The sequence below is a fragment of the Rhea americana genome, unplaced genomic scaffold (genome assembly GCF_003343005.1).
Source record: "Rhea americana isolate MKP2758 unplaced genomic scaffold, rheAme1 scaffold_49, whole genome shotgun sequence".
In the NCBI taxonomy this organism is placed as follows: domain Eukaryota; kingdom Metazoa; phylum Chordata; class Aves; order Rheiformes; family Rheidae; genus Rhea; species Rhea americana.
This window is the reverse complement of record NW_028186634.1, coordinates 2,707,838-2,720,245: the sequence shown is the minus strand read 5'-3', so window position 1 is coordinate 2,720,245 and position 12,408 is coordinate 2,707,838. Positions and strand designations below refer to the sequence as shown.

The window sequence follows — 12,408 nt, the reverse complement described above, 5'->3', positions numbered from 1 at the left end:
CTGAAATTACTAATGCACGAGGACAGACTAATAGACTGAGTGTAACTTGGAAATGAAGTAACTGAGAGGCTATGATAGAGCAAATAAAATAAGGAGTTACACAAAAAGAATGTATAACTGTCATTTCAGTGTATCTTAGCATACTAAGAGCCCATGTTAATATGTCCGAGCAGCAAGTTTAAAATAAACAGAAGAAACACTTTTTCATACAAAACATAATCAAACAATATGAGACAATGCCACTAGTTGTTTTAAAGGCCAAAAGCATGACTGAGTTCAAAAAGAGGGTAATGGCTACTTTTGTTCCATGTGTTGTATAAACATCCTGCTCAGATACAACTTCTGGCTTAGGAAGTCCCTAAAGCACTAATTGCCAGAAGATGGGAATGAGGGGGTTGCTCAGCTCTTGCCATGTCTCTTATAATCTTCCCTTATGCATCTGCTAATGGCCATGTTGGGAGCAGGATAATGGGCTAGACAGATTTTTGGTTTTACCCATTATGGCTGTTTTTATTTTATATCTGTAGTATCTTTTCAGTAATGGGAGGTTAGATGGAAATTTTCAGCTTGTTTTCTGAGTTCAGTAAATGCTGTCTGGAGTATGATTTTGAAAGCTAATTATGAATGCTCAAATTTTTTACTTTGCTTATTTTAATATATAAAAAATTAATCAGATTTATCTACTAAATGTTCAGGAAGATTTTCCTCTTTGAGTACAGGGAGATGTGGATGAAAGGGAGTCGTTTATGTATTTCTCTTGACTAATAATGATTTTTTTTTCCGCAAAAGAACAGTGTCACAGAAACACTGACATAGTGAACAGGGAGAGTTTTCTGTGATTCTCTTGTCTGAAAAGGGGAGTTGTGAGTTACCAATACAAAGTTTTACATAACAGAACATTCCAAATTCGACCTTTGGACTTCTGTCAATGACTTTACTGGGAACACAGGCTAACAAGGAGAATTTCTTTAAAATCTGTAACTCTTTTTTGTACAACCTCATCATCCTTTTTTCTCATCAGAGTGAAAACTGGCTTTTTTGAACTGAAAGCAACATCAACAATAATTTGTTTATCTGACTAACCTTCAATTCTAGGTTTTTCCATGTGGATGTGTAATGCAGGAGTTTATTTGTACCTACTAAATAGAGATTTGATCAATTTTCGTAGAGCTCTTTAAAAATGAAAAATTCATTATTCTATGTCAAATGAGTTTATCCTGTACAGCATGCAAACTGTGCATGTTATTATAAATCATGGTGTCAAGCTTCTGAAGCTGTTATTTTTGTCTATTAAGGAATCTTGCTTCAGATCCAAAAAAGCTATAAAGACACTTCACATAGCAAAAATAGAGCGCCACAATTGATCATGAAATGCAATTACACAGTATTCAAAGCTGAGTAGAATAAAGACCTTAAAGAGCAGTAGCATATAAAGTTTGAAATTAAAAGTAGCTTCATCCAATGTGGTGAAAAGGGGGACTGGATCAATGAAAATGATCTCTTATATCTTGTTCACTACTGGCTTATATTAAATGACTTCTGAGGTGAGTGTCCTCTTTGTACATATGTAATAAATTTTGGTCATTTATGCTATGTTACTTCAGTATTTTAGGAGAGGATTTCTTGAATTCAGCTGTTGCTCAGTGTATAAATGGAAGCACAAGAATTAACAAGGCCTTCTGCCCAGTCATCTTTAGCTTGGCTAATGCAGTTGCAGGGTCTGTTCTTACAGTAAGGCTTTATATAACAGCACGGAGCATTATTACTGTGGTGTTGAATGCTATAAATCAGCATCTGGATTAAAAGAAAGGGGGATCTAATACAAACTTTCTTTCTGGTATAACATCCTGAAAAACTGAATAAAAACTGCTGTAACACATAGTCAGAAGGTATATAGCAATCAGCTACACTGTCAGAGTAGTTATGATACTGATGGAAGTTTGAGTAAAGTCATGACTAAGTCCAGCCGTGTTGATTTTCACTGGATTTTTTCTTTCCATCTTCATTTCTTTGGACTCCTTTAGTACTAAATCATCTTTTGCTAGAGAAAGAGGTACTAAAAATGTGAGGGATTTCATATTGAGAAAACTCACCAGAATATTAAGGGCTACATCTTCAGCTGATGAAAATTGACGGAATGTTTCTTGCATTTGTTGCAGCTGAGTGATCTGAAATTCCTACTAAATGCTGCTTTTGAAGGTCTGTAGTGTGGTTGAACATTATGTCAGTTAGCTACTATGCTTGTTATAAATTCTGTGGAAACTGATTTGGGCATGCAAATCAAGAATAGCTGCAATTATTGCCAGTGATAAATGCCACGCGGAAATCATGTCCTTTGGAATGTCTGAGACTGTACACTGAAGTATCATGCCGCAGAGACTTGCCTGTGACTCCAAAATCTTGACCTCTTGCCTTGCCTTTTTTAGCAGTGAGTGACCTTGTGTTGGGAAGGATATAAGGGGGCTAGGGTGAACTGGTGTTGGTGAAATCTCTCTTTACTATTACAAGATCAAAAATTTCCCTAGAGTCTTGAGTTATACCATGTAAATATGCCATGTGATGATTCATTAATTCTAATTTCATCAGCCATCGTTAAGAGTTTTTTAAGCTTTTGGAAAAAGATAGGAGAAGGAAAATTTCAACAATTTGAAAATAAATTAAGAAAGACTTTCTTCTTAATAACTTCTATGTCTTTTTCCTTTAGCAGTTTATAACTGTCCCTTAGATTTACATAAAGATCATAATAACTGATCTCTTGTGAGAGTTGGGGAGGGGAAAATGGTAGCTGAAATAATCTGGACCTCCTGGTAAACCTGAATAATTTAATTTATTTATTTATTTTAAGTCTAATGGTTTCTGGAGACAGACAGTGTCTATTTGATCGTAGATTTGAAAGCAAGGGTCAGATGGGATCCCTTGGCAAAGCTGATGCTTTTACCTTGGGGAGTTGGGGAGCCTGCAAAGGGAAACAGAATTCCAGTCTTAGCTGTGGGAGGTGAAAGTCAAAGTATGAAGCTGGGAGCCTGCAAATTTGTGCAGGGGTACTGAGAGTTTGCAGAAGGCAGTAATCAGCCAGACAGGCTTCAGAGAGAGGGAGCAAACTTCTGCGAATCAAAGGCATCAATGCTACTGCCACTGAGGAAGTCTCTGAGTTAAATGGAGAAAAACCAGAAGCCAGAGCCTGCCTGTAGAGACCAACTGGATAAGGAGGAATGCTGTTCTGCAACCTCTACTCCATATGACTTTTAGTCATATAAATATGACTAATAACAGTAGTTCTATTTGGCTGTCTGTGTGGCTCGGTAGGTATATGTTGTGGGGAGCAAGGAATAAGAGTTTTTTGGGTCAGATCTGGGCAGCTTGCTGTAAGTAAAAGTTGTAGGTAACTCTACCTTCAGTCTCTGGGAGACTCAGGATCCCTCACGAAGAGAACGTCCCAGAGAGGATGTACAATTGCTGTTTTGGGTGCCCCATTTATTAGCTATGTCACTGCTGGAGGGTCTAAAAGTGCAGAATGCAGGCTTATTACCTGCCAACCTTATGTTAGGGTACACGCAACAAAAAATTTCTTTCAGCCTGACCAGTTCACAGGACCTTTGCAGTAGCACAGATAATGCACTTTGCAAACTGGATGTCAGAATCATACAGAGTGTGGTATGAAAAAAGGGAGAAGCTTTGGCAGGAGGAGAATCCAGCTGAGGTTGTGGCATTATGATGTGGCAGAAAGTGATGTGGCTGACAGTATCGTTAGCTGCCTAGGTTTGGCTGTGTCATTGTGAATGTAAGGGCTTTGAGAGCTACTGCAAGGTAAAACTTCTTCTGTTCAGTGACTAACAGGGAAAGAATGCTTAGGAAAAGCCAACACTACAGTCCCACAAACAACAAGTAAACGCTCCTTTGCTGTCACATTAAATGCTGAATTTACAAGCAACCTAGGGGCCTATTCTGCCAGAACCTTTGTCTAAACTGTTCCAGTTTACTTACATTTAGTCCCTACTGGTATTACAGAAACAATTTTATAGCGGTTTTTGTGGTGTGAAGGTGATTAGAAAAATAAAACCCATCTTTGGAACAGGAAACATGCTACTGCATTACACCTGCTCAATCAGTTGCCACGTAGTAGGTAAATGTAGCTTAAATATTTCATTTCTGAGGGCTAGTCTAAGTTACTTAAGATTTTTTTGCTTCACCTTATTCTTCCCTCTCATTTTCTATCTTCTAGCATGCACTTAATTCAGGTGGACTCTGTTCAGCGATGGATGGAAGATTTGAAGTTGATGACGGATTGTGAATGTATGTGTATTCTCCAGTCCAAACCAATCAACATTGAGAAGGATGAACAAAATGAACTGATCCTTCCTTCACGATATAGTACAAGTGATAACTTGCAATTGCTATTAAAAAGAGCTTGGATCATAAGCACAGAGTTGACTAGGATTGCTCAAAAACTGGAGAAGAATAGATGGCAAAGAGTCCATAGCATGACAGTACGAGTCAACTGCCATGTACGTTCAATGATAAATGAATACAATATGTTTACCAGGAATTCTTCGGAAGAAATGCATCAGGTAGGGATGCCTTACCAGATGTCTTACTTGCCATATTTAACTTTTTTATTATAATAATTGCTATTTATGTTAAGCAATTTGTGAGAAATACTTACACACAATTACTGTTGCTTGGTTAACACTTTCTAGGCCTCTTTTCGATGATGAAACATTCTTGTCTTGGTTCAGATCCTTTTTTCATCATATAATTCTGAATTTTGAAAATGGTGACAAATTATATTGAAATAATTTAGTTTTTGAGGACCACTGGGCTGAAGTAATTAGATCTCCCCATCTGTGAGTTCTCTTTTCTATTAAGATGTAGAAAATGTTACTTTTTATTTGTCATCTTCAGTTTTATTTCTACTCATATTGCTTAGAAAGTGAAGTGGGAAAAGCGTGTTTATATAAAATACTAGGTTTTTGAAGGGTTTTTATCTAGTTATTATAAACAAGAATTATTTTCAAGAACAATCCTGTATATGGCATATTGCTTTAAAACCTCTTTCTCTCTCTGCAGTTTGAAAAACTTTTAATAGAAAAATGTTCAGAATTTACAGCATTCACAGAAAGGTAATTTAAATTTTATGTCTGAAATACTCATTTTGCTGTTTTATTATGTTGCAGAATTTCTAATGAGAAGTACAAATCCACTAACATGCTCAAATGTTTGAACTGGACCCCTGCAGCTCTGAAGGGCTATTTAAATGTTAGCCCCCTGTGGGTGAAGTGAGTTGCTTTTATCTAAAGTATATCCTAATGAAAAATGGGGATCTGTTATTGCACAAAGAGCCTCGCACAGACGCAAAGGTGTCTGCAAGTAGATTTTTCAGGGTTTTTGGACATCAAGGGACAAAGTTTGGTTCTAAATGTATCAGTGACGAAACTCCTATTGAGTTCTTCAGAGACAAGATTTCAATCCATATCATAGAATCATAGAATCAATAAGGTTGGAAGGGACCTCTGGAGATCATCTAGTCCAAGAGCCCTGCTCAAGCAGGGTCACCTAGAGCGTGGTAGACAGAGTTGCATCCAGGCGGGCTTTGAAGATCTCCAGAGAAGGAAACTCCACAACCTCTCTGGGCAACCTGTGCCAGGGCTCCGTCACTCTCACTGTGAAGAAATTCCCCCTCACATTCAGGCGGAACTTCCTGTGTTTCAGTTTTTGCCCATTGCCTCTTGTCCTGTCACATGGGACAACTGAAAAGAGTTTGTCCCCATCCCCTTGACACCCTCCCTTCAGGTACTTATACGCATTGATAAGATCCCCCTCAGTCTTCTCTTCCCCAGGCTGAAGAGGCCCAGCTCTCGCAGCCTTTCCTCACAGGGCAGGTGCTCCAGCCCTCTGAGCATCTTCGTAGCCTTACACTGGACTCTCTCCTGTAGCTCTATGTCTGGGAGCCCAGAACTGGACACAGTACTCAAGATGAGGCCTCCCCAGGGCTGAGGAGAGGGGCAGGATAACCTTCCTCGACCTGCTGGCAACACTCTTCCTAATGCACCCCAGGATACCATTGGCCTTCTTGGCCACAAGGGCACATTGCTGGGTCATGGTCAGTTTGTCATCCACCAGCACTTGCAGGTCCTTCTCTGCAGAGCTGCTATCCAGAAAGTCAGCCCCCAGCTTGTACTGGTGTCAAGGGTTATTTGACTCTAGTTGCAGGACCCTGCACTTGCCCTTGTTGAACCTCAGGAGGTTCCTCTCTGCCCAACTCTCCAGCCTGTCCAGGTCTCTCTGAATGGCAACACAGCCCTCAGGTGTGTCAGCCACTCCTCCCAGCTTAGTATTGTCAGCAGACTTGCTGAGGAGGCACTCTGTCCCCTCATCCAGGTCATTGATGAAGAAATTGAACAGGATGGGACCCAGGTCTGAGCCCTGGGGAACTCCACTAGCCACAGGCCTCCAACTAGACTCCACGCCACTGAGGACAACCCTCTGAGCTCTGCCTTTCAGCCAGTTCTCAATCCACCTCAACTGTCCACTCGTCTAACACACACTTCCTGAGCTTCTCTAGGAGGATGTTATGGGAGACAGTGTCAAAAGTCTTGCTGAAGTCAAGGTACACAGCATCCACTGCTCTCCCCTCATCTACCCAGCCAGTCATTCCATCATAGAAGGCTATCAGATTGGTTAAGCAGGATTTCCCCTTGTAGAATCCATGCTGGTTACTCCTGATCACCTTCTTTTCTTCCATATGCCTGGAGATGACATCCAAAATGAGCTGTTCCATCCTCTTTCCAGGGATGGAGGAGAGGCTGACCAGCCTGTAGTTCCCTGGGTCCTCCTTCTTGCCCTTTTTGAAGACTGGAGTGATACTGTCTTTCTTTCAGTCCTCAGGCACCTTTCCAGTTCTCCATGACCTTTCCAAGATGATGGAGAGCAGCCTGGCAACAACATCCACCAGCTCCCTCAGTACCCGTGGGTGCATCCCATCTGGGCCCATGGATCTGTGAATGTCAAGCTTGCCCAGAAGGTCTCTAATCCTGTCTCCCTCAACCAAAGGAAAGTCTTCCTTTCTCCAGACTTTCTTCCTCATGTCCAGGCTCTGGGGTTCCTGAGGGCTGCCCTTAGCAGTGAAGACTGAAGCAAGGAAGGCATTCAGTATAACTCTGCCTTYTCTGTACCCTTCGTCACCAGGGCCCCCGCCCCATTCAGTAGCGGGCCCACATTTTCCCTAGTCTTCCTCTTGCTGCTGATGTATTTGAAGAAGCCCTTCCTGTTGTCCTTAACATCCCTTGCCAGACTCAATTCCAACGGGGCCTTAGCCTTCCTTACCGCATCTCTACATACTCTGACAGCATTACTGTAATTCTCTTCTCTGTGTGAAACTTACATTGTGAAATTGGAGTATTGCATGTTCCTGCATGTGCATATCCACGTATTAGTAAATCAAACACGAATAAGTATGGATTTGTTTAAATTGTGGTTGTTGGTTTACACAGCTGCATGCACTGTAGAATGCTATCTATTTAAGAGACCAGAAAATAAGAATTTCCTTTATAGTTTTTATCATGATATTTTCCCCTGGCTGACAGAAGTTACTCTCCAGCATTGTTTGATCAATAATCTTTTTGTATTTGCTTTAAACATTGTGCAAGTCATTCTGCTCCAGAGATCTTCAGGGAAAAAGACACCAGCTAATTATCAGGAAAGAACATTTCTTGAGCGCTACTGTTTTTTGCCAAACCCACAAAGCCTAGAATCTTGTATATGCTCCTTTGGGAAATACTGACTTTAATGAGATCTCTGATATTGTAGTGTCTGCCCCAGATCATCCCTCACACTCCTTGAGTATTTGACAAAAAGATGATACAGATCATGAGTGAGAAATGGGTACAGCTGAAGAAGGAAACTGCTGTGTAGATGGACACTGCTCAGCCAAACTAGGGTGGCTTGCACTGGTGGAATATGTTTTGACAATTCAAATGAATGTATTTCTGAGAGGAAGTATTAGTTATTTCATTTGAATTGTATAATGTTTTCCATCTTTGTCTTGCATGTTCAGTTGTAGTCAAGTATCACTGGTTACAGAGTAATTACACTAACTCTGTAAAGCTACTCTGTATAATCTTTTTGCATAGAAGACCAAATTTTGCTTTTGAGTACACTGTGTGAGTTTAAAACAAATGTACTGATCTAGGGACACACTTTTAGGCCCTTATCCTGCTGTCATTACAATATGGCAAAGTGAATAAAGAAATTAAGATTCTTGAAACTACTTCTTTGGTCTTGAAAAGTAGAAGGATATGCACAGCTGTGGTTGAAATACAGGTACACCGTAATGGACTGCAACTATGGACTGCAGCAAAAATTGGCCTGTAGTCTGTGAAGTAAAGTGTTATCCGGAGATTATAATTAATGTCCACAGTTACCGTTTGCTATTATACCTACTATGTTTAGACAATACTTTGATAAAATCTGCTGTGATATTAATGACTGATAAAATCTGCTATGATATTAATGACACAAAGACAGTGTCCTGGTGTGAATAATTGAATCTCCTTTATATTCCCATTATTAACATACTGATGCAATATCAAGAGCTCACTGTGACAATCAACTTGATAAAAAAAATTGTTGCCTGTTGCATCTTTTTATCCTTCAGCTTTTCCCTTTCTCCTTTTTTCTAGGTGCATACAAACTGAGGATGAACAGATACTGAAATCCATGAAATCTTGTATTAATGAAACACTCACTATTGTTGCTCAGTATTTTGGCCAGTTGATAGAGCTGGTTTTAACATGTGAGGCACAGGTCAGTTTTTTTTTCTTTTTTAAAAAAGTAGTAGTATTTTAAAAGTATGTAATCCTGAAGGAAAATATCCACTCAGGTAGGAGTGTATAATTACAGCTCTCAATTTTCAACAAACCTATGATCAGTGATTCAAATACCCTGCAAAGAGATGCAGGTGCTTGTTTTCTGAGACAGCATAGTCTCAGATTCTCCAAAAACTTTGGTTTTGATCATAGCTTTACTGTTATTCCATATGTATTAACCTAGTTTTTCCAGAACACAAGCTTTCTTCATCTTTAACACTTGTTGATCTGATTCCAGTATTCTCAGCAAAATGATCTTGCCGCTCACTGTGTTAATCACTTTTCCTGTTAGGCCTCTTTCACTTTGAGAAAGCTCATCTCTGGACAGTGTCTTATTAACAAAACCTTTGGACCCATTTACTCTCACCCTATGCAGACAATGCTTTTCTTTAGAAATCTGGAAAAAAGCCCTTCCTATTCTCATGATTCTCATTAAGAACAAAATCTTCTATAACATGTATCTATAACGTATATTATTACAATGCACTTACTTTTTTAACTAGTGCCTATCATAGACTCTAAGAAGTAGATAAAATGTAGCATTGTATGCAAGCTGTACATGAGTATCAGCATTCTTTTTGCATCAAAAGAGAAAATAACTCCTTGCATGGCAAACAAAAAAGATCAACAAAACCAATAACCAACCAAGAGTGTTTTATGCTGCAGCTGCATGAAAAAAATGAAAATGAAGTAATGTAGAAGTGTGTAGAGATGTGTAGAAGTGTAGAAGAAATTTACTACTTTGTAAAACAAGATTACTGCATAGTATTGCTGAAATTCTAATGCACCCTGGTGCTTTAAGATGGCAAGCCCTATTGTTGTGTCTCTCTTTCAGAATTATCCTTCATAGTTTTAAGAGATTACTGCCAGGAAGTGAGAATCCCCAGAATATATTCTCAAGAGTTACAATCAAACTAACAAGCTTTTTGCCGATGCACTTTGGTTAGGTTTTATGACAGCTACATGAAATGCCATGTATGAGTCCAAGTATGTAAACAGTTGCACGTAACTAAAGGGTTCGAAATGACAGATTCAGTGAGTAGGTTGTGATTGTTCTGAAGCCTAGTCTTTTTAATCTAAAAAGGTTAAATAAAGGTAATAATTCTTCATTGTTAATAGTTCTGTCTTGGAGACTTCGACGTTATTGATATATATTAAATTCTACTCTCTTTTTCTTTTAAGAAAGCAGAATTAATTACTTTGTACCACACTGTGTGTATTTGCATGGCTGAAGACTTGAAGGCGAGATCATTAATAGAAACAGTTTTAGGAGCAGTTTTCTGAGCTTTTCAGTCGTGTGCTGACTTCTGCTGCACAACTAGCTGTCTGCTAGTCTGAAGCAGTCTGTGTTTCAGTGTTAGAGGTTAGGACTCTCAGTTTAAATTGCTTATGCTAGAATTTCTTTTCCAATTAATGTATCAAGATTTTGTTCAGGACTGGATTAATTTCAAAATATAAACCAATAAGTTTTGCCTTTTTCAGAACATTTTTCTATGGAGAAATGCTAGAAGTGGGAGAAATGAGAGCACAGCTTTTTAAAGAGAAAATAACTGAATTTTGTATCAGTAACAGTGTAAAGTGTGCCCTATTTATTTGCACTTCTTGCAAAGTTGTACTGAAATTGAAAATGTTTACCTTCATCATTCTGTGGAGTGTAACTCATTCTTTTGTGCACTTACAGAGAGAGTAAAATTCAATAAACTTCTAACAGCTTTGTTAATCTGTGCAGCTGCAGTGGCACACATGCAAAAGCTGTTTAAAACTATTCAAAAAGAGAAGTGTTTAATCTATTTCATATATTGGAGAGTTAATTATATTTTTCTAAGAGAATTGCCTGTATTGGTTAATGAAATTTTCTGTGTAGATTGAGAATAGTGATGACCCAGAGCCTTAAAAATAGTGTTAGGTTATAGCAATAACAAGGTGGAAATTTTGTATCACCTTGTGATACAGCCTCTGCACTAAGAATTTCTGAAAATTTTAGTTTCATTCTAAGCCAAAATAAATAATAATATACTAAATAACTGCAGAGCTCTTTATGAATACTTTCAAACTCGTACCTGTTTTCTTACTCCATTCATATTTATTTTAAAGAGCACGATCCATTTTTGGTTACATTATTCAAATATAAGTAAATGTGATAAAGTGTTATCAGAATCTCCTGCCTATATCATGTTTTTTTCCCCCCTTTTCTTTCTCTAAGTGAGAAGTAACATAACATTGACTTAATAGACCAGATTTTCCACTCCATCTCAACTTTAAATACAACATGGTAATGTTTCTCACTGGAAGTAAGTGATGTTTGTTATCTTATGTCACACAGAACCTGCTGAGACAAATAGAATTGTCAGACAATATGTACATCACTGAGTCGGCTATTAGTAGTTTATTCAGCCTTACCCAGGAAGGTGCTCATCTGTGCCGCATCATTGCTAAGGTAAGGGTGTATTTGGATTAATTCAAAGTAAAACTAATGATACTAGTGAATTAATTGTTTTACTTAGCACAGTAGCAGTTGTGAGCTTTTAAATATACAGTATGAGATAAAATTCTGTATTGCAGGAGACAGATAATCTAAGTCAAAGAAAAACTAGTTACTTTAAGAGACTGTTCTTTCTTCTGCGGTTTTAAAATAAATGGAGCATGTAACAGTGAGGAGATAGAGAACAGACAATAGAGCTCCTTTGAGTTAATGATTCTTCGTGATACAGATATTTCATAGAATAATTCAGGTTTGAAGGGACCTCAGGATTCATCTAGTCCAATGTCCTGGTCCTGATGGTGAATTTAAATTTTTTTTTCTCCCTCTATATCCAGTTAGAACCTCTCTTATTTAAATTTATGTCTGTTTTTTCTTGTCCGTGTGCTGGGTGCTACTGAAAAGGGCCTGACTCTGTCTTATTGACAACCTCCTCTTAGGCATTGGAAGGCTGTTATTTTATTTTACCCACCTCTGCTCCTCCTGTGCTCTCCAAAATTCCTTCTCACTGGAGATGAATTGCTTTATCTTGTGCTTATACAACCTAGGTGGCATCATTTATTCAGTCACCAAGACAAGTAAAGTGGGAAGAACCTCTGAATAGGTTCAGCAGGCCCACTTAATATTGATAATTCAGTATCTTCTAGATGAGAGATTTAGACTAAAATTGCATGGGCAATCAGGAAGCTTCCATGTCCTTATGATTTATAGATGTCTTAGTCTTTCAGACGTGATCAATTGCTAAGCTTAAAATCAAGTCTCATTCCAGATTAAGATATTCTGATGTCAGTTTGTGAAGTCTGCTAACATATACAGCACATTCCTCCCAAAATGTATTTAATCCGTTGAATCTGAACTTAAAACCTCTATGTTGAGGAAACACATGATGAATTGGAAAAGCAGTGAGCCAGTAGTAACTTTGTAGTAGCCCTATGCTTTATAGTGCAAAAATTATTTCTATTAATATCTCAATTCCTTGTTCAGGCTATTGTTTTGCACATAACAGAAATAGGTGAGTGGTGATGGTGATGAAAAGACATGAAGCAAAAGATTTGGATGTAATTC

At 38.4% G+C, this 12,408-nt stretch overlaps 1 protein-coding gene across 3 annotated transcripts in view; it reads left to right on the top strand.

Annotated features, from left to right (window-relative positions):
* Window positions 1–12,408, top strand: part of INSC (INSC spindle orientation adaptor protein) — a 143,877-nt gene that overhangs the window by 70,166 nt on the left and 61,303 nt on the right. For all 3 annotated transcript variants that reach the window (XM_085317163.1, XM_085317161.1, XM_085317160.1), the window contains exons 3-6: window positions 4,223–4,568; window positions 5,068–5,120; window positions 8,679–8,802; window positions 11,188–11,301. In XM_085317163.1, coding sequence (XP_085173289.1) covers window positions 4,223–4,568; window positions 5,068–5,120; window positions 8,679–8,802; window positions 11,188–11,301 — 637 coding nt within the window. The remainder of the gene's footprint in view (window positions 1–4,222; window positions 4,569–5,067; window positions 5,121–8,678; window positions 8,803–11,187; window positions 11,302–12,408) is intronic.